This window comes from Diplotaxodon limnothrissa, linkage group LG6 (genome assembly GCF_057381915.1).
Source record: "Diplotaxodon limnothrissa isolate DT_005_m linkage group LG6, D_limnothrissa_male_GT1.1, whole genome shotgun sequence".
NCBI classification, from domain to species: domain Eukaryota; kingdom Metazoa; phylum Chordata; class Actinopteri; order Cichliformes; family Cichlidae; genus Diplotaxodon; species Diplotaxodon limnothrissa.
Window position 1 is genome coordinate 28,821,760 of NC_140601.1, and position 21,150 is coordinate 28,842,909.

The 21,150-nt window shown below is 39.5% G+C and overlaps 1 protein-coding gene across 1 annotated transcript in view; it reads right to left on the minus strand.

The window, feature by feature from the left end:
- Positions 1-21,150, minus strand: part of ntn1a (netrin 1a) — a 55,238-nt gene that overhangs the window by 8,536 nt on the left and 25,552 nt on the right. The window contains exons 3-5 of the mRNA XM_085356097.1: positions 15,734-15,922; positions 7,310-7,459; positions 5,418-5,471 (exon numbers count right to left, since the gene is read on the minus strand). Of these exons, the coding sequence (XP_085212223.1) occupies positions 5,418-5,471; positions 7,310-7,459; positions 15,734-15,922 (393 nt within the window). The remainder of the gene's footprint in view (positions 1-5,417; positions 5,472-7,309; positions 7,460-15,733; positions 15,923-21,150) is intronic.

The window sequence follows — 21,150 nt, forward strand, 5'->3', positions numbered from 1 at the left end:
GCTCAGTTTTATGTGTTTGGACCGGTACTTTACAGCGCTGAAAAAAGGAGCAGTACAAATGTCTTCATTACGTTCAGCAACAAATATTCAGAGGACTGCTCAGACTTGTAGATCAAAATCTATACACAGCACTCCTCATCGTACTTTTATTGATTTGCTAATGCTGTCATAATAACAGCAAACCAGAGATATTTAAGATATTTATTTACTTTTTTTTGATGTACTGATCAGTTTTGATATTTGAGGCTATTTTGTGCTAATAGCGCGTTAATGATCAGAGGCTACTAATAAAATTTTAAATGCTTTCAGTTGGTTGTTTTATTGATTTTGTGGTTGATTTTCAAAGTTACAATATTAAAAAAATCTCTTAATTAAAAAATTTATAGTAAGAGGAAATTTCAGAGATATCTTTAAGTAAAAAATGTAAAATGTAAAATAGTATTAGTTAATTTATAAAATACATTGTATTTTATAACATATCCTTATAAGCCAGTAAATTTCCATACACATACAAGTAGCACACACTGACACCAAACCTTTCAGCTTTATTCCCATCTTTATTCTAAAATAGGGGTTTGTTCATATACCATACCTACTATAACAAAGCATTTTATTCTATTTTGTATAGTATGTTATTCTATTTTATCTGATCCTATTCTATTGGGTTTTTCATAACTTTTATGCAGAGGAACTATTTCCCTATGGGGACTAACACATACACATTACATTACATTACATTACATTACATTACTTTCTGCCATGACCTAAAAATGGGTGGGACTAATAAAGGTTTGTCTTATCTTATCTTATCTTATCTTATCTTATACAAAAAAGTATTGCAAAATGTTTCTTTTTTCTGTCTGTTGACACTGTTTTGGGAATTATGTAGTGATAAAAAGAGTTATCCAAAATCCCTTCAGCATGAACCTTCCACTCAAATGTGTCAACAAAATGAAACGAGAATTTTGAACGTGGTTTTATCCAGTGTTCGTGTTTCCATTGTGGGAAAGTATGCAAATTATAGCAAATTTGCACATATAATGCCTCACTTACATATCTAAACATTAAAATACTCAAAAGCTTGTAAATTAAAAAATAATTGTCTCTATGTAAGTACTCAACTAGTGAAGTTTCATGGTGATACGTGTCATTTTTAGATGAAAATTGAGGCCACAGAAGAGTGCTTAATCTTTTTTATTTTCTTTTTTGTGTGGGCTTGAATTTTTATTTTTCATATTTAAAATGAAGAATGCAATTTGTAGCACTCTTATGGAGAAGTTTGGAGTGTGGCTGCAGTTTTCTGTGAGTGCAAGGTGAAGGAAACATTGCACAGAACACCCGTCAAACTATAATGGATTATTGATGTGATCAAAATTTATCTTGATATCTCTTCATACTGTAAAGAAACATTGACAGCCAGCACCGGGACATAACAGACACCTTGGCATGCAAGCTAAAGTAAACAAAAGCAGTGTGGAGAAATAGCATGGTGAAGGTGAATGCAATGCAAATGAAGCAGTCAGTACTTTAGAGTTATACAGAGGAGGACTGGAATGCAAACAACTTAACATTCAGCCAAGAAGTCTGCATCGTTTGTAGCAGAGTAAATGCCAAAGTGCCTAGCTGTCCTTTAGTATATATATAAAATTAAATATTTAAAATGATTAATAATATTAACATTTGGGTCACAGTGAGAGCTGCTCAGGGAGCTGTGTGATTGCATATACTTGTACAGTATGCACGTGCTACAGCTTTGCAGTTACAGTTGATTTTAAAACTATGCAAAGCTGCTCTTAATGTTTAAATGCAAGTGAACATGTGTGAACATGACCACAGAGGCAAGAGGCATCAAAGGTAGAAGAACAGTGAGACAAGAAGGTGTAAATGATGGCCCGGGAGGAGGGCTTTCTCCCTGAAGCAGACTGATTGAGAAACAAATTGCAGCAAATAAAGCACGTAATTAGATTTCAGAGCCCAGTGTGCTGCCATGCAATGCGCTCCATTGTTCTGTGCCGGGCTGCTTACATTAGAACTGTGAGTTTGGATCCCGTCCAGCAAAGAAAGACAGAGTAAAAAAGGGGAAAGAAAGAAAAGGAGCCCCCTCCTACTTTTTCTCATTGTATTGTCATTGAGCAAAGGATGGTTTGCTTTCAGCCACCAACAGGCAGAGAAGAGAGGCTATTAGAATTCTTGACCCGATTCGAGATTTTATTTTGGGTGGCGTGCAATCAATTCCGATGAGCTGGGGCATCGCCCATTACTGTAACTGCTCCGTTTTAAATCAGCATGGAGTCCTGTAGGGTTTCTCTGAAAGCTTAGCCGGGGGAAATAAATATGGCAAGAATTTAATGGCATAAAGCAGCAAATAAATTTCAGATAAAAGTTTAACGATGATTTAATAACGTGTGCTTCTGTTTTGGCTCTATTTTTTCTTAACTCAGTGTCTTTTTACTTGAATTTATTCTCTCTCTATCTATCCCACGTCGACACGGCCGTAAAGCACGCTGGGCTCGACTCGTACTCAACAGGGTGTGTAAAGCAAGACTCATGTTCAAAAAATCCGAGGAGGGGTTCGCCACAGATCCTGATCACTTCCAGCTTCAGACACGTCACACACACATACAGTATGTAGGGCTGAACCTTGTTATGCTTATAAGTATCATCATGGTCACTCCAATTCTCCTTCTCCTCATCATCATTAGTTACTTTCACATCCTGTGTATTCTGACGGGCCAGGGCGGCCATCGCAGGTCATCTGCAGTTAATCTCCTCCACATTTCGTTGCTGTTCAGACATCTCTGTCGTGACCCGTGGGAGTGGCGACTCACGCCATCCATGACCTACCAGCACAATGTGTGTTTTGTCTGCGCTACACCATCGGAGGTATTCTCCATGCATTCCAACCCTCCGTGTGGTCAGAAAGGGGGGAGAGCCCTACTGCAGGAGACAAATTAATATCCACTCCATGTTCCCTCATAACCTCCATTCACACCCTCCGCCTCCCGGCAAGCTCCACTCCCCGCCTTCAAGCAAGGCGCAAAGAGACACCTGCCTCATAGCTGTCAGCCCAACACCTCATCCGATTTTTTTCATATTTATTTCTAAATTAACTTTCCGTGTTTCTTAACTCATGCTCAAATCTTTGTCTTCAGAATCTCAATTTTTCACACACTCCATTTACATTTAATTTTTTCTCGTTTTCTTCATTTTCCAAACTTTTTGCAGGTAATCCACCATTTCTCACTTTTGTTCCTCTTCTTCTATCCCTTGTATACATTTTCTTATATGCTTTTAATAAAAAAGTAATAAATGGTAGATAAATTTAATTTAATTGTGTAAATTTAATTTAATGTGGGTAAAGTGCAAACGGCCTCGCTCTCGTGTCTTTTTTGATCTGATCGCCATCTCCCCCGAGTACATTGGGTACAACAAAAGGCATAACGCATTTCAAAAAAAGCTTTAAAAAAGTTGGAATACTCTTTCTCCTGCTGCTAACTAATAATAATGATGCGGATAATAATCATAATCACTTTTTTTTAGTATGCAGTACTGTGCAGAAAAAACGAAACTGTTGAATACTGCATACAAGCCACATCTGTTTGCAATCATGAAGTGATATCATAGCTGCAGGAATACCAGGTTGAGCAGAGGTGGGTTTGCTGTGTGACCCCATGAAGAGGCTCGGAGGATAATGTATGCATCCTCTGGGCCTCAAGACCGGGCGGGCTAGAAGACCAATCGCTATTCATGCTTCTGACATGACCAACAGAGGATGTCCGTCACCTTACAGTCTGCTTGATTTTAGCCTCAAGGAAGAACAGATTGCCTGGTGGGTCATAATTCACACTTTAACACTATCTCCATCAAAAGGGATGATTTAATTAATACAGTTAGTGGAAACGATAAATATGCACAAATTATGTGAAAGTCTATTTTCTTTCAGAATCAGAATCGTGTTTATATGTTTATATGTGCAGACACATACAAGGAATTTGTATGTGTCTTTCCTGTGTTGTCACATTGAATTAGCATTTTTTAAGTTAACAAAATAAATATATAAAAGTAAAAATCCCTCAGAATATGTCCTACACCCTAAAGTAGACAGATTCCTGACAAGGGGCGCCCAGAGAAACTCCAGATATTGTAGCTCTGCACCACCCACAGTGTTATGTGAAGACAAAGCGTGAAACAGAGGGAGACGAAGGAGGTGGAGGAGAGTGAAAAGAGACTTAAAGAGAAAAGAAAAGAGGTGGAGGAGGGTTGGACAACAGCGATAGCTGGACTGTGCTGTCAGTCAAAGCTGTTCAGGGAAGATTTGAAACCTCAGAGCACCAAACAGCTGCAGAAAGCCCTTATGCACACACACACTCGCTTACAGACATGTATATATGTTGGGCCTCTTCCATTTTGATTTGAGAGGGAGAAAAAAAACATGGCACGAGCCAGATCAGCTTTTTCCACTGTGTGTGAAAGAAAAAGTGGTACTGATTCGAACACTGTTCATACAGTCACAGCACGTCTCTTTAGGAAGTAGAAAATGTGGGTTTTTCCACTTTTCTGTTTTCTGGCAGCATTTATGCCATTTCCTGGGTAACTAATTGAGCCTGCCACAACCCTCAGTAGTGACATATCACCAGAAATCTAACCAGTTGATAAGCTGACAGTTGATTCTAGAATCTCTAAATTTGAGCACTAATATTCATTCTTATTTCAGTTACATAGTTATATTTCCCATTATTCTATCTACTCTAATAACTGTTATATACAGATATCAACACTTATATGCAGATTATAAACAAAACTGCATTTAAAGTAGTAGCAGTATCTGATATTCCATGCCTTATCCTCATCTTATGTTCCTCAATTAAAGACTGGACAGCAAACCAAATGTTACAGAACTGTTTGAAACAGAAGAATACCAATACATCCTTTGCTAAGTTACAAAATCCAGATCCCTCCATCACTCCTCCTCTTACTACACTGCATCAGAGAGGAAAGTGCGAGCTGGGAGAGATGAAATATCAAATCAAACAAACTACTGGAGCCCAATGCTGCACACTCAACCAACACCCCACTGTGCCGCAGTTAGACTGATTAATTGTGAAAGTGTGAGAGATTAAAGGAGGCACATCCCAGGGCTGCGGCTAATGGATTTAATATTCATGAACCCCCCAGTAATAAGGAGGGGAAAGGCAAGTGGGATCCAATTTATCCTGCACACTGTTTTTACACTTGTGGAAAAAATATGAGAGGACGAGGAACTAAACTGGTTAAAAAGCTCATACTGAATACATTTATCCTCCCACGGCATTTTCCTCGTTTCCTCTCGAGGACAAATGTGCTTTTATACTGATTTATAGCAACATATAGATAAATATGTAAAAGAGATTAAATGTTTTACTCTCAGCTGTGCTTACCTGATGGCTCCTCCGTGCTGCTGGATGGGGTTGTAGGAGGTGTGACTGGAATCTCTATTCCCAGAGAAAACATGACAGAGACACAAAGAAAGATCAGTTTCATTATTATGTGTATCTGCAGTGCATGTTCTAATGTTGCTGTGTGGACGTGTGGAGGTTGTTACAGGATGTAAATAGGCACATTTATTAAAGAAGCATGAAAATGTGTCACTGTTAGAGCCAGAAACTTAAACCTCTGTGATATATTCTGGCAAGGTTTCAGTGTTAATATTATAGAAGTAAATTTAGTAAATAAATTCCTGACGGGGCGTCTGGAAGATATCCTAATGGCAATGAACTGTGTCTTGGTGACGCAGGAGTTGAGTCTGAACTTGCTGCATGTTTTTCCTCGTCTGAAGTGCAACTTAGAGACCTATTTATTGTGTATCCTTTCTTGCAAGTTTGGATTCTGGCTTTCTTAAAAGCTTAAAATGTTATTTCATCTACCTGCTGGCTCCTTCAACATAAACAAGTCTGCCCATCTCACGCTTTGCTTCTTCCAAAACGCAAAAAGCATTACTAGGTGCTAAAATTGCATTACTAGCAGGGGGAATAATATATTTAAAGCCACGAAGTTGGTAGACTTTCCAGAATCGACTAATCTTGGTGGCTAATATGTATCTACATTTAAATGTATTAATATTAAATGTCTGTTTCAACGGTTTCCCGTGATTATTTTCATATCGGCTCGAAATAAAATATCTCCCTCTACTGTAACTGCAACTTACTGCAACTTCTGCATGTATGTACATTTCACATTTTGGAGAAGCAAAGTGTGAAATGGACACGGATGCAGAAGTTGCAGTAAGTTGTGGTAGGCCGGCGTGTCTGTTACACGCTTTGTTGTAATATGTCGGTATAATGCTTTTTTTATTTTATTGTTGCATTGTGAAGAGAAAGGGCTCAATCAAAAAGACTTCTAGATTATTCACGTAGACTATGAGGAAAGAAGGAAAAGTGACATGCAAGGAAAGACCCTGATACACTGAGGGAAGTGGTGTGGTGGTTTCAGCAGTGCAGTGAAGAGTGTTTAAGGAGACAAAGAAACAATCAAGTCTTTAGGTCAATTAAAATGAGATTTTCTCAACTTACACAGACAAAAACCTGCTTTCTAAAAGTATGTCTCATCTGCATGCTTGTCCTGGAGGTCCATTTGCTGATGCTGATCTGCTCACATGAGTGCACATCTGCATTATGTGATATTTAAACGATAGGTCTAATTCTAATATTTTACTTGTGTAAATTTAAACTGACAACAGTGGGAAGTAATATAAACTCAAACTCATAAACACATGTACTGAACATTAAACTGGATGAGCAGTCAAATGTTTTGCTTTAAAGGAGAGAGACAATTCATTGAGAGAGTCCGTTAAGTTTTCTTATGCTGGATACTGCAGCCCCTCTCTCTCTTATCCTGTCTTGAGGTACAGACCTTCTCTCATGCGATTTCATATATTTTGATCTTTTTGTCTTCATTACAATGGCTTGTAAATAATAAATTAAAAGGTAGTACACTTTAGTCATCCCATGAGACATTGTGGTAGCTTAGAGAAGCTGACACAGCTCTTTATTCAGATTAATGGAGCCAACAAGTGTGTGCAGCCATAACCTTGGGGTTCACTTTTAATGGTGTGTTTTTTTAAACTAGGAAAATTCTGGACCTAAAAAAAGATTAGAAGTTGAGAGAGATGCACTCTTCTGAAGAAAAGTGTAAAACAGTGTATGATGGGTTTGTATCACATGTTTGTGTGTGCTATTTGAATATGTACATATGCCTGTCATCACACCTGACCTTTTGCCAGGCCATGTTGTGCTACAGTGAGGCAGATGTGGTAAAGACTGGTTCAACGTACTTATGCAGGGGGCAATGGGCGAGCGGCTCTGCTGGTAGCCTTTAGCACAGCGGTTGCACGTGATACCAGTCACGCCGTCTTTACAGGGACATTGTCCTGTGGTTTGGTTACAGGTTTTGCCAGCAGCACCCACGGGATGGCAATCACATGCTGTGAGGAAACAGAGGAAGAAAGAGAGGCACAGTGAGTGGTCACACACACACACACACACACATGTGGGGAGACACAAACATATACTATATCTATAGAGAGTGCAGGTGGGTACACAGCAGCAGTGTGTCAACAACAATAGAGTGGTGAGAGACAGGTGGAGGCGTGCACAGAGAGACAGAACTTACACACGTCCAACGTGGACCCGACCGAGTTGAATCGTGAGTGAAGGAGCAACACATCCTCCAAGTCTACAGACACTTCCTGACATTTTGGCACTCTGTGTGTTGTAGCCATCATTTAAATGCCGCCCTAACACAGATCACAGATATGTCTGTTTATATATGTACCTCTGCAAGTGAGTGAGGCTGAATTTCTATTTGAGCTGGAGACGTGAAGTGAAGAGGAAAGTTTGTGCATGTTTACCAAATGATAAAATAATGGAGGATAATCCTAATTGCCTGTTTCTGATTATTCTCAGGCTTTGAAGGTGAGCCTAAAATGTCTGTCATACTTCCTCCCACACTGGGGGGTCTATCGAACACATATGCTTCAGGAATGTAATCATTTTCCAAAGCCCCCCCCTCCCCTTCTAATCCAAACCCTTAATTTATTTCACAGCCAAACCGGTCGTGTTTGGTGTTGAGTAATAGTTGTCTTAGAGGGGTTATTTTGTGTTTTCATCTGCTTTTGGTCTAAATAGTAGTGATTCTGACATGGAGGGGGAGTTAAGAGAATTAATAGGTCTTTTATACTGCAATTCTTGACAAGCTAATCCAGACCAGACCTAATCTATCACCATTTTCACATTTTTACTTGAAACGCCTGCAAAGCCAAAAACACAGTTTGTCAACAAACTCACAGCGCCATATTCTTCACTGTGGAAAGATTCGATTTTCTGCTTATTTCCTGGAAACCTCGCTGCGCTATCTCTCCGAGTCGGGCCAACTCCGCTCACTCATCTCCCTTCCCTTAAGATTTTTTTTCCCGACTGTGTCAAATGTCACCGTTAAAATCTTCACAGGTGCAGGTTAAATAATGTGTGTCGGGTTTTTTTTAACCACACAGATTGGTCAGTTCCACTAATGTTTTTTTTTCTTTTGGGTGGTTATATGAAAAGATTGAATGGTGTGGTGTCAGTTACAATGCATTGAGATCTTGTGATTTCTTTATCTTTACTTTGATCATGAGCAGGGATGTGGTTTTTATTTAGAGATGGGTTGTATACCTGACGAGCTCTCGGGGAGATCTACGTTACAGTTGTTCTTGGGGAAAACACTGCTCTAAAGCATTAATGTAACTGTAAAAGTTTTCTTTATAACTGACTTCTCACTCTTGGAAATAACACAATTGTTGATTTGTGAGATATTCCAAAAAATCAGCCACACGACTACGGGACAACTCTGTTCTCCAGCTGAAGTAAGTGTTTTTGTGATAAGGTCTATGTGTCAGTGGGGTGCCTCTTCTCTTCTCTGTATCACACTCTGTTTTATCTCTGTTGCTTGTTTCCTGTGTTCCAGCTTCTGTGCTGCTCTTATCTGTTTTTGGTGTGTGTGCATGCATGTGTGTTTGTGTGTTGTGTGAGAGCCAGAGAGCTAGAAAGCGTACTTGGACTGTTGAGCCTTCTTATCAGACTCAGAAAGCCCCCCTCATTGTGTGTGTACCTATTAGTACCTTTATCAGACCAATCTGTCACTGCTTTCATTGCTTAGCTGTTCCCTCAGAGGAACAATACACACACACATAGACCCAAACACATGGTTTCAGGAAGCCCAATAAAGACTGTGCAGGCTGCCCCGGCACGTCTTCATGCCTGTAAATTTACGAGAACGTCAGAGGAGTCCGATGCAGAGGAGGCAAAGCTTGGAGCTTCAGAGAGCTCAGGTTATGCTTTTAAGAGCGTGTGCCCATAATTTCAGCTCAGAGCCTCAAGCCTGCTAGTAAATCAAGGTGCACGGCACATGGTGTACAGGTGGCAAACACTCAGCCTCCTCCTCCTTCTCCTCCACATCTGGTCTTCTTCATCAGCTCGAGAGCCGACTGACTCGCTATCCTGTCCAGTGACAAATTGTCCGACTCAGTGACACACCTGTCGACTAGAAGACTGACTAACTCCAGAGGTGCAAGTGAGAGTTTCTGGTTTAAGTGTGTGTCCACTTAAACGGTTAAGTGGCCTTGTGCTGTGTTTCAGGGATACTCCAGATGGCTTGGGGAGATATGGGGACCAGAGGGCAAGAGGCCCTTCTTTCTCAACGCTTCCAAGAAAGAAAAAAACTGAGAGACATCTAAAATAAGACCTGGATTATGTTTATAAGAGAACCTGCGACCATTTTCTAATAACAGAAAACCTGTAACCTGGGGGGTTAGCTATGCATTACTGCCATGTGTCTAGATGAAAAAGGAATTCCTGACACTAAAGGGAGCCTTTGCCGCTGGGAGTTGCGTTTTAAAGAATGAAAAACGTCCGCAGTTAATGAAGAGGGAAGAAGACTTTTTCAAAGGCAAGCGGTCGGGCCCAAGTCTGAGATTGCACAATGCAAGAATTTTGAGTTCTGCCTATTGTTTACCATAAAGCTGGTGTTTGAAGTCTGAACTCCACTCCCTCATTGGGTTTGTGCACACTGTGCCAGTAAGAATAATTTGTTGGCCCTGGATTAAAGCCAAGCTTCCTGAGTCTGTGTTCTATTATAATTAGGTTTCTGCTCCACAAGTATTTTTGAAGAGCAAAAGAAAGATGTGTGTTATTCAGTTGTTTTACTATAAACAGCCTTCTAAATGGCATGCGTACCTAATAGAGGGTGCATTCTTGCTTCTTGTATTTTTTAATAATTAATAATAATAATAGGGCTGCAATGGCCCGAGGAGTCGTGTTTTGGCCACCGCGAGAGCCGAAAATGTTCTTCAAGAGCTTATTTTGTGAATGATGTTTAATGCGCAACACATTAAAGACATGTGTGTTCTGCTAATTGATATCAGCACACCCCTGTAAAGAATAAAAAATACATTTTTAAAAGTTAAAAGCGAAGTAATGAAAAGCAATATTTTTCAAAACCCTCGTAGAAAACATTTTTATGTGTGGTCAATGAGAAAAAATTCAACTGTATCAATCGAAGACATATGCGAAGGAAGGAGGGTCGAAGGGTGCTATTCTGATTGAAACAGACTATCCCTCCGTCAAAGCCTAATTGTCCCCTGTACGCAGAATATGTTCCTCATCATCCAACTGACCAATGTAATTACATGATGGTTGATGTTCACATTTAAAGGCTCTGAAGGTTTGAACTTAATCCATCCATCGCAGAACCAGTGCCAAGCTCGAGATTAATTTGGTACATGTTTTGATGTTCTATGAGGAGAACTAATCAAGAGCAGGTCTTTTTTTATTTGCTGTGGACTTCTCTTGTATTTCTTTAGATATTGTAGTATTTAGCCCACAGAGCAAAGCTTGTGAACTAGATTGGACAGTTCACTCACTCTGCACTGCTTGACAAACATAAGACATGCCTTACTCTCCAAACACTGTATTGCTAAACACACCCTCAAGCTGGTGTATGTTAAATGCCAAATTTCCATGGTAGCAAGGCATTGCTGCTAGCTATTTTGACCCCTCCACCCTTCACAACTCACCTATAGGCTACACATTAGTCCCCAGGTTCTCTATATGACATATTTTGAGGGTAGTGAAGCACTCAGAGCCTGGAAACAAAATGTAACCATATTCTGCTACTGTATAACATAATTTTAAAAGACAGGACTAACTTTTGAAATAAGTATAGAAGTCATAAATAAAAAAAATGGATCAGCTATTAAACTTTAAACAGACATATTGCCATAGAGTTTTATGTATTATCTTTATTAAAGCATCAAAGACCACACAGACTGCTGCTTCTTGTCGTCTTTTCAAATCTGATCATTATCCCTTTAAGCTAAACTGAAATACACTCAGTATGTGTTATTTAGAGGCATCAAAGGGTTAAAGATACAAACAAGAGCTGACTGAAAATCCTTCTGAGTTTACACTCTTTCTCAATGAGGGGTAAAGTAATAAATTTCAGCCTGTGTATGTGGCCACCAGGCAGGGCTAACTTTGTAATAGATGTGCCTCTGCCCTTTTTTTCACTCCAGATGACCTCCTATGGAAACGGGCTGCTTTCTGAGAGGATTGTATTACACATATAAAAGCAAACTGGAGTTCTCCTCGACATGCCCGTGCTCCTGCAGCACTCATTCTTTTCCAAAGGCCACACGGCAAAGGGCTCTCTCTCTTTGAGTTCAATAAATAACCAGACCGCTTAATTGCTGTCACTTCGGTGCAGAGCCTACGCTGCTTGAGGAGCAGACAGAAATTAGTTCTGCGGTTTGAGTTCCATTGAATTATCTTGAGTTATGATGTGGTAAACCTGAGAGAATTTGGCAGGGCAGAACTTTGAAAGCATACGAAGGTGTCTGAGAGAGGGGGGGAAAGCGGAGTGCGGTAACTTTGCAAAGTTCATTAGCAAAGAGAGAGCGACAGACAAAGAGGGCATGTAACACAGTGACACATATCTTTAAAGTCTTCATGAGTAAGTTTCCAAATATAGTTTGGAAAAAAAATGTTTTAATTGGCAAAAGAACGAGTTCATGCTTCGTATCGTTTGTCAGCTTGGGGTAATTACCACAGATCCCCTTATTATAAGTCTAATTTGATGTAACCAAATACCTCTGTAGAACTTGGACAGTGTTTGCTTGTAATTACACTATGCTGGGAGAGGTGGGAGGTGCATAAACCCTGGCAAATTTCATGGATCAAATTGAACAAAACCGTTTGGGTAAGTTGACAATTTTATAAACAATGATGAAATCTGTTTACACGTCACTTCGGTGAGAGGCAGCGGTGCACGTGAAGGAGCCGAGAAGAAATCAATCCCTAGTGTGGGCGAGATGATTTAGTATTCACTAGTTTCAGAACACTGATGTAATGAGTATATGACATGACTCCACTCCTGCTATGAGCCTCTGGGACTGTCATTATCCTGTAACAATAACATTATTATAGATCATATGATTTAATTGTTCAGCGGTTTCGCAGACTTCATTTATCACAGTGTTGGGTTTTGCATGAAATAAGTGCGTGCATGACAACACTAATGCTGATTTGACTGGTAATTAATATAAATAATAATAATTCCATGATCGGTTAATCTTTTAATGACTTTTTTTCAATTAATCATTCATAATTAAGATATAAATAAAACTGAATGGAATTAAGGTGCTTTTTGAAACGCCAATAAAGTGAAAAATGTTCTTTCCATCATTCTTAGTTTGGAGGGAGGTTGCAGACTGCTTGTTTTGTTTCAAAATACAAAGATATTCAATTACAAATCCAAGTCCAAAAATGTTGGGATGCTGTGTAAAATGTAAATTAAAAAAAAACAAAAAAACAACAACAACAACAACAGAATGTTTTGACCTAAAATTGAGACATTTTACTTTTTCATGAAAAATATCGACTCATTTTGAATTTAATGGTAACAATACATCTCGAAAAGTTGGGACTGGGAATAAAAGTAAAATGTTGTTGTTGTTTTTTTTTAGGAAGAAACAGATGGAAGGACATTTCTAATCAGGTTAACTGGTTGGTAACATGACTGGGTATAAAAGAGGATCTTAAATAGACAAAGTTTGCCAGGGTTAAAGACTTTAACAAGTCACTGCATTCTAATATTATATTTTACAAAGTATTCAAACTCTTTTGGAATTGAGGTCATGCAATAAAATCAAACTGACAAAAGCAGGAAATTCTTTTGACAAACTGAGAACAGCGTCTCACATTTCATCTTCTGTTATTAGAACTGATTTAGTCAGTTCATTCATTTATTTAATATAGAATTTAAATATAAAAGGGTTTCTAATGTACAGTTAAACAGGAAGAGAAGGTGCACAGAGTCTATAGAAGCAGAAGACACAGGTGAAGATGGGGGGAGCAGAGTTTCTCTGAATCCGAATCACTAGTTATCAGGAAAGCTTTACTCGGCTACAGAATGCAGAGCCAGCCCCACATACCCAGATGCACATGCTATACATCACTTTACTCCAGATGTCAGAGGTCCACACTACGTGCATTTTTCACAGCTTTTGACTCGCTGTTTTGACTTAACTTCATGACTCATTTATCCAAAGTTTCGCAACATCAAATTAGTCATCATTGTATGAGAACACATTTCCACATCAGTGAAAACAGATTATTTTTTTCTCTTTCAGCTAAAGCGCTTGCTATTGATGGTAAAAAAATAAAATAAAATAACCCAACCTTTTATTGTGACATTAACTGGGGATTTGTTTTTTTAATACTCATATTGCTTTAACTTTACCAGGATGGTAACTACAACATCATTTTCGTGTTTTATCCTTTTTTTTCCAGCCAAACACATATAATTTCTCATATAAGCGGCACCTGAGCACACGGAGAAATCACCAGTGCAAGAAATTAAAAAGTAATAAAAGTTATCTGTAATCATATGAAACATTGATATAGTTTATGGTTTTAGCAAATATGGTAAAATAGGAAAGATCGCACTACTATCTGTAGCTAATGCTGCCTCTACTATAAATTATAAGAGTGGGTTTACATTTTATATTTGCACAGCAGGACCACGAGGAAACTAGTTTTCCAGTGTGAGGAACTAGCACCAATGAATGTGAGTTATGAGATGCTGAAAGAATCAAGTCTTAGACACACGAGAAGAGATGTAAAAACAACAAAAAAAGAGGTGAAATCTCCCGAATAAGCCAGCCTGGTAGACACAGCAGTAGATTGGGGTTAAACGACACAAAACGTCCTGTCGTGATGAATGCGTGTTTGCATTCCTGGCCGACTGGAGAATGGGCCCGAAGCCATGGAAGGTGTTAAAATCACTTGAGGAATATTGGTCACGAGTGACTCGAGGCGGGGAATTACTTCCAACATTTCTAGAGCTCTTTGTTATTAATTTGTCTTTGCGCGGGGAAGAAAATGTGCTCGATGCGGTTGCTGAATGACAGGAATTTAATGTGACTGAGTGAAACATCTGTGACGTTCTTTTGCATTAGGTCAGTAAATGTTTTCGTTGCAGCAGCATGAAGCATGTCAACACGGAAAAGTGCACGTTCTCCAAGGTTTTATGGTCAATACAGAGAAACGAGCAGACGCTGAGGACAAATATCTTTCATCAGTGGTGTCGTTTGCGTTCGTAATGTGTGCAGCTGACTACAACACAACTTAACACGCCATTGTTTCATCTAAACATGTTTTTTAAAGATGTTTGATGCTTTATAGACATGCTCCCTCTTAAACTAACAAATGGGTGGTTACTTTTTTTAAATTCCTGTTGAATGATATAAGAAAACTCTGGCTCAAACTGTCTGCAGTCTTCGCTCGCTTTTAGAGCGCTCTGAAACCCTCCAACAGGTATGCTTGTATCAGTGTAGATGCTTTATCCATACAGAGTAAATCTGAGGTGTCTCTGGGCCTGTTTGCACAGGGATTCAGTTCCTGTTATCTTTCCCTGCAGCTATAGCAGAAGTGAGAAAACATACTCTCTCTCTTTTCAGTCACCGTCACTTCTTTCTCCGCCTCCACCACCTCTCTGTCTTTGACCCTTATTAGCTACGGTGAGGGCCAATGGCATGCGATTCATCCAGCAGTGAGTAGTGAGCACACCTGCGTAGGGGTGTGTCCCCTTCCTCTCGTCCTCTTCTTCTAACCCATCAGTCCTCCCTCCCTCCCATCTTTCATTCTCCTGCCATCCTTCTGGTCTTGACTTTTTTGCTTTGTTTCCTGCTCTCTTTTCAATTCGTTTTGCAGCCCTTGAACCAGCCTCCCTGGGTTCTCATTAGTCTTTGACTCGCACCGAGGATCACTTCACACCTCAGCTCTGTTTGTTTTTCTTGTCCTGTCATCCCCTCACCCCAGCGCCAACTAAGCCAAATAACTCAGCGTCGACGAGGGAACACCCAGCCCGACCCGCCCATACCACCACCACCGTCGCGACCTCCACAATCCCAAAAGACCCCCAACTCATCTTCGCTGACAGAGGAAGATGAGGGTGAGACAGGCTTAGGAATGTGAAGACCACAAATCCTCTTGTTCCTGCCTTTATATAAAATCCACTCTTGAAAAAAGCAGCGCACATCATAATGTTAACATTGGCTTGTATGTTCAGTATACGCCGTATGAAAGCCGAGGGACTCTTGAGTGAAATGGATCAATCCGAGCCCCGGTCACTTACAAAAGAGAAGACAAACAGAGCCCTGTACCTTTGCAGGCTTTTCTGTGTGAGATGGGCTTCGACAGGTCTCTGTAGTAGCCCTCCTTGCAATAGTGGCAGTGGCGACCTGCCGTGTTGTGGCGACAGTTGAGGCAGACTCCTCCGCTCTTCCTCCCCGACAGTTTGTAGAGCTCCATGTTGAAACGACACCTTCGGGCGTGAAGGTTGCAGTTGCAGGCTGTGGGGGAAACACAACAGAATGCAAACAGTTTAAATTAATGCAATTAGATGTTTTACTGAACACATCAATACATCATATCTAATGCACAGTTTCCATTTTCATTATTATTAATGTGTCAGTATATTTTGTGTATTAAGAATGTTTTTTTAATCTATTTGTCAGGATCAGGGTTAGTCTACCTCACTTGATCAAATATTCTGCACAGCTTTTTTCCTTTGCTAAAGGTCCTCTCCAGAGTCCATACTGTACTAGTTAGAAAGTGAAAGGCTTGTATTACCATTTCTCTATTACATGCAAATCCCCTGCAAGTATGTGCGAGACCCCTCTCTGCCTCTTGTTTACTGATGAGTACAGTTGCCAGTGCTGAGTTTAATTAGCCGGCTAATGTTTATTCATGACTTTCTGGCAGCAGAGTGAGGCAGACATGCCCAACTTCATTAGGGCCGGCCGTCAGAGACACCAGTCCTCCTCCACCACAGACACATTCATGCATTATTAACTGCAGCACTTCTGATACAGTTTGTGGCACGACTGTGTGCGGTTCTACACGGTACAGTGTGTGTGTACCTAAAGGGGGTTATCTGGATCCAACTATGTCCCACAGTTGATTCATCCATCCGCGTGTTTCGGCACTGACAGCTCGCTCTATCATCTACCTGTCATAACGGAGGAAGGCTGAGGGCTTACTTCCCTCGGCTTCCCTCAACCAGATTTCTCACTGGTATGCTCAGTGCGTGTACATCTCTGAATTTTTTTTTTTTTCTGAACATATCTGGGACCTCTGAGACTTCTTCTCTCCACTCCAAGGACCTAATTACAATATCTAAAACACACACATACATATCTTAGTGTCTTATCAGTAGTGACTATTGGTGGCTTTGCTTCCAGGATGGCAGCGGTTTAATTAGTCATGCTTTTTTTTGCTTGTTGACCATCCCTGCTTTATCATTTTTGTCATAAGACTTACTCAGATTGATCCCATTTTAAAAGTAATCTAAAAAAAAGAAAGAAGAAGAATTATCACAATACTAGAAGATGGTAATATTTCCAAGACATTCAATAGCAATTAAAGATATTTTCTTAACTCTGTTTCAGTAGTCTTTGCTCCAGAGTTCTCCAGTCTTACTTATCTTATTGAGAACTATATTTGTGTCCCAGACATAATGTTTTATTATTGTCTTGAGCTTGATTTACACCTGTTCATGTCTTGATTCTCGTCCACAGCTAGAACCAACCCAGTACTGGGTGTCTATGCTGAAATGTTGTGATGAAAACGTGTTGAGAGATAAAAATGCATAAAGCATCCATTCAAAGACCTTTTATGACAAAATGTTTTGTTAGCTACAACATATAAATACACAATGGATTAGATTATAGGCTTTTTTTGAAATCTCTCAAATGATCTCTGTGTTGAAATCCTTGAGCCAATCAATCCAGACTCTGAATGCCAGGGGGTAGGCTCAGTCTTTTTAGTGTCTCCAGCGTCAAGCCATAGTTGGTGAAAGCTATCTCTGAGCATGCCTGAAGGTAAAAGAGATCACCACAGAGAGGGGGGAAACTAGTGGAGGAGCAGTGTGCAGCCTCTGACCTGCAGACATGCTTTTGTTACACTACAAAAATAGTTTCACACCCTTTCTGAACACAGCCCCCCCAGAGAATTTTCAATTTTGTACCAGAGAGCATACTTCATAAGAGATTATCTCAGATGAATGCCCATCTAAACCTTCATACTCTCTGGGACTGATGTAAGCATGTTCACATCGCTTCTTCAATGACCCTCAACTTAGAAAAAGTGGTTGATCTGCACTTACTGTTTTCAAAATTATATCAACAAGGCTTTGTTCAAATTAAAGCATAGACAAGCTAAAAATTGCTGCCTGGCATGAGTTTATCAGGAGTCCTGCAAAGTTATGTCTGTTATTTAGCCATCAGAGTTTTTATACACACAGGAAAAAAGCCAATTTTATGCCTCTAGTAGTGATTTGGACAATATCTAACACAAATAAAAAATTGTATTGTTTTGTTCTTTTTAATAAGCAGTGTTAGTAAATACTACTTTTACCTTATAGAACAAATTTGGTCTGTTTTCAATCAAGCTAATTGCTTCAGTCTGGATAGCAAGTCTGTAGTCGCCTGTAACCGCCCCCAGGTGAGCAGTAAAAAGAAGTGTGAAGTGATACCTTTTAAACAAGTGTAACAGATTTAGCTGGATGAAGCTAAGCTTACCTACAGCCTTTCAACACCTCCCGTAGAGTGAGCCATGACTATTTGAAATGACAAAATGCTGCATTTAATTGTTGCATCTCTTACAAACTTTTAACCTTCAACTGTAGAATTTAGCAGAAAATTGATTTGTTTATTCGATGCTGCTGTTTCCTGCACTTCCACTGTCTGTGTGTGTTTTGGAAAGTTGGCTAATTAGTTTCTCTGAGTGGTTCCCAGCCTCCATCAACTGACCTCAGTCTCATAGAAGTACTTAGACAGCCTTCCTGCTGCTAATTAGAGGGAAATTTCAAGCAACAGAGCTGGAGGTTGAGGTTAAGCTCATCATACTCACGATAAGCCTGGTAATTGAGCAATGTTGGTCACAGCAATGATTTGTTGTAAAGAGACACTCAAGCAAGTGATTTCTGCCACTTTTACTCCAAATTGACTAAAGCTGCCGGCTGCTCATTACCACAACTGTAAAGACACATTAGGAAGAATAAGCGACTAAGAAAACTGTGAAAAGGAAACACTGATTATACTTTTTTGAACAATATTTATATAGATTTCTAATGTCCCATCCACACATCACATATATATAGATATCTATATATGGCCATCATTCCCACTGGTCTAAAATTATTCCAGCCTACTCGCTCCTTCTCTCACCCAATTCTTACCCTAAACAAATTCAGCAAAGCAAAACCCAACACCACCGCATGCAAGCAGGGGAGCAGCTGGAGGTCTGCTATTCTTTGCCCCACTCTCAAACAAACACCAAGGGGAGTCCACACATGAACAGTTTACTTTTAATCCTATGGATGACCCAAAAGTAATCAGATTAACTTCTAACCCACCCCTAAGACAGAACGGAAAAATACTGACCTTTATACTCTCTCTTTGACTTTGGTGTGAAAACGTTTAAGGAAAGAAAGCCTAAAGTTCACAAAAACTTATCACTGAAAATATTAAGGACCTCAAATAACGTGCTACAAGCCCTGCACCGTAGTGTGCATTAATCTCTATGATGGCAGCATGTAATGCACAATTTTCTCTCGCAAACTTAAAACATACACATATATAGAACCATGCTATTTCTGGATCCACAGTGTTTGCCTGCTCCTTCACCCTTATAACACACAAGCTACAAAAGCTTGGCAGGGTCACTGCTTGTCACGTATGTCACCGAAATCAAATACAGCCACATGGTGTCCTAGTTTAATATAATCAATGCTATTCTACCTGGATATCCGTATTTAGCCGTAATATGTTTTTGATGGACTAAAGGATAATAAGATGTAAAATAAGTTAGTATATAGTATGTTAGTATGTATAAGTACTGCTTTTTTTCTTTTTGAGAAATACAATATGTCTTAATGTGGAGGTCAGGTTATTATGGCAGAAAGCATTTACCCTTAAATTTGCTTAGAGATGCATTAATGAATACGGGATTTACTGGGGCAGCGGGCAGAGCTATATCAGATATGGTTCCGTGTATTAAATAATATGTTGCTTAATTTGTAACATAACTGCAAAACCATCAAAGATGTAGTAGAGTTAAAAGAATAATACAACTCTAAACTGCAGCAGAGTAGAGATAATAATTGAATGGGAAATATTCGTCGTTTACATGTAAATATTACATGTAAATATTACATGTATATTTGAGTAAATGTAGTTTAAGTAAGTGGAGGTGAATGAGCTCAGGCATGCGTATGGCTGTACTGACTGTTAACAGACAGCAGCCGCAAAAATGTTACTGTAAGCTGAAGGATGACACTTGGCATCCTTGTGCTTATAGAAATATGTCAAAAGAAAAACAATGCTGCTATTATGCTGCGGCGTCTGGGATTTCAGCACGGACGTCACAATTGTTTTGCAGCTGAATTGAATCCTGGTTTGTATTGCTGCAACAAAGTGTGATTTAAAGGCATTAGGTTAGTGACAGGTAACTCTAGCACCACCCGTGTTTGTGTGGAGACAAATGAAAATTTCCTGATGGTGGAATTTTCCTATGAAGAGTGAATCACCCATCGCTGATCCACCGACAGCCGCTGTTTCTCCCAAAACAATGAAAGAATTTCACTTTAAAAAAACCCCACTATAATAAGTGTTTAACAAAACAATGTGTGATGTGCAGTCACAGAAATATTTACATTTAATCTGCAGCCAACACGTACTACAAATACTGCTGGTTACATGTAAGCTTATAAAGATGTTTCCACACAATCACTTTAATTGTATCCTGTTTTCAGTATCTGGTTCAAGTGTTTATTTAGTTTTCTATGCATTACATCAGTTCTCACTTTTATCTTGTGCCTGTTGATCCAGGCACGGGCACGGTAAAGGCAAGAATTACTAAATAAAAACAGAATTAAATGAGAGCGTTTTAAGGCACCAAGATGACAGACATACTAAACTCAGCGTTTGAAGTTCTCTTTGGATACAGAAACAATCATGCCATAAAGAATATTTATTATTTTAGATGATGCCACAATAGGGTTAGGGTTTTTTTGAAAAAATAAACACATGTTTCTACACATATTGGTATTAACCTGTAAATTATGTTCTTGTACGCATGAGAAGTCTGTCGTTTTCTTTTGGTTTTCTTTCTGAAATTACCAGAAAATTCTATTCTTTCATCTATTCTGAAGAGAAGAGAAATCAATTATGTTTCATATTGAGGTTTTAAAACTGGGATAAAAAGTCCATTATGACAAATAGAAAATGATCCAAAACACTTCTCACTGCAACACGGAGTTGCAAATCTCTACAGGGTGAGGTGTTGGGAAAAAAATCAGAAAGAATCTCCTCTCTAAATGAGAGGAAGCACTAATAATGAAAAGGAAGGGTGCAATGTGTGAGGGAGTTGATGGTTTTGTGTGTGTGGACCTGTTTGATGTTCATGTATGGTGTGAAGCACCCTGGGAATGCCATGGAACTAGGGTGATGGAGCGTGCGTGCAGGCGAGTGGGAAGAAGTTATGGATGGGAGAGTGAGGCGCCCGCTGCAGAGATTAT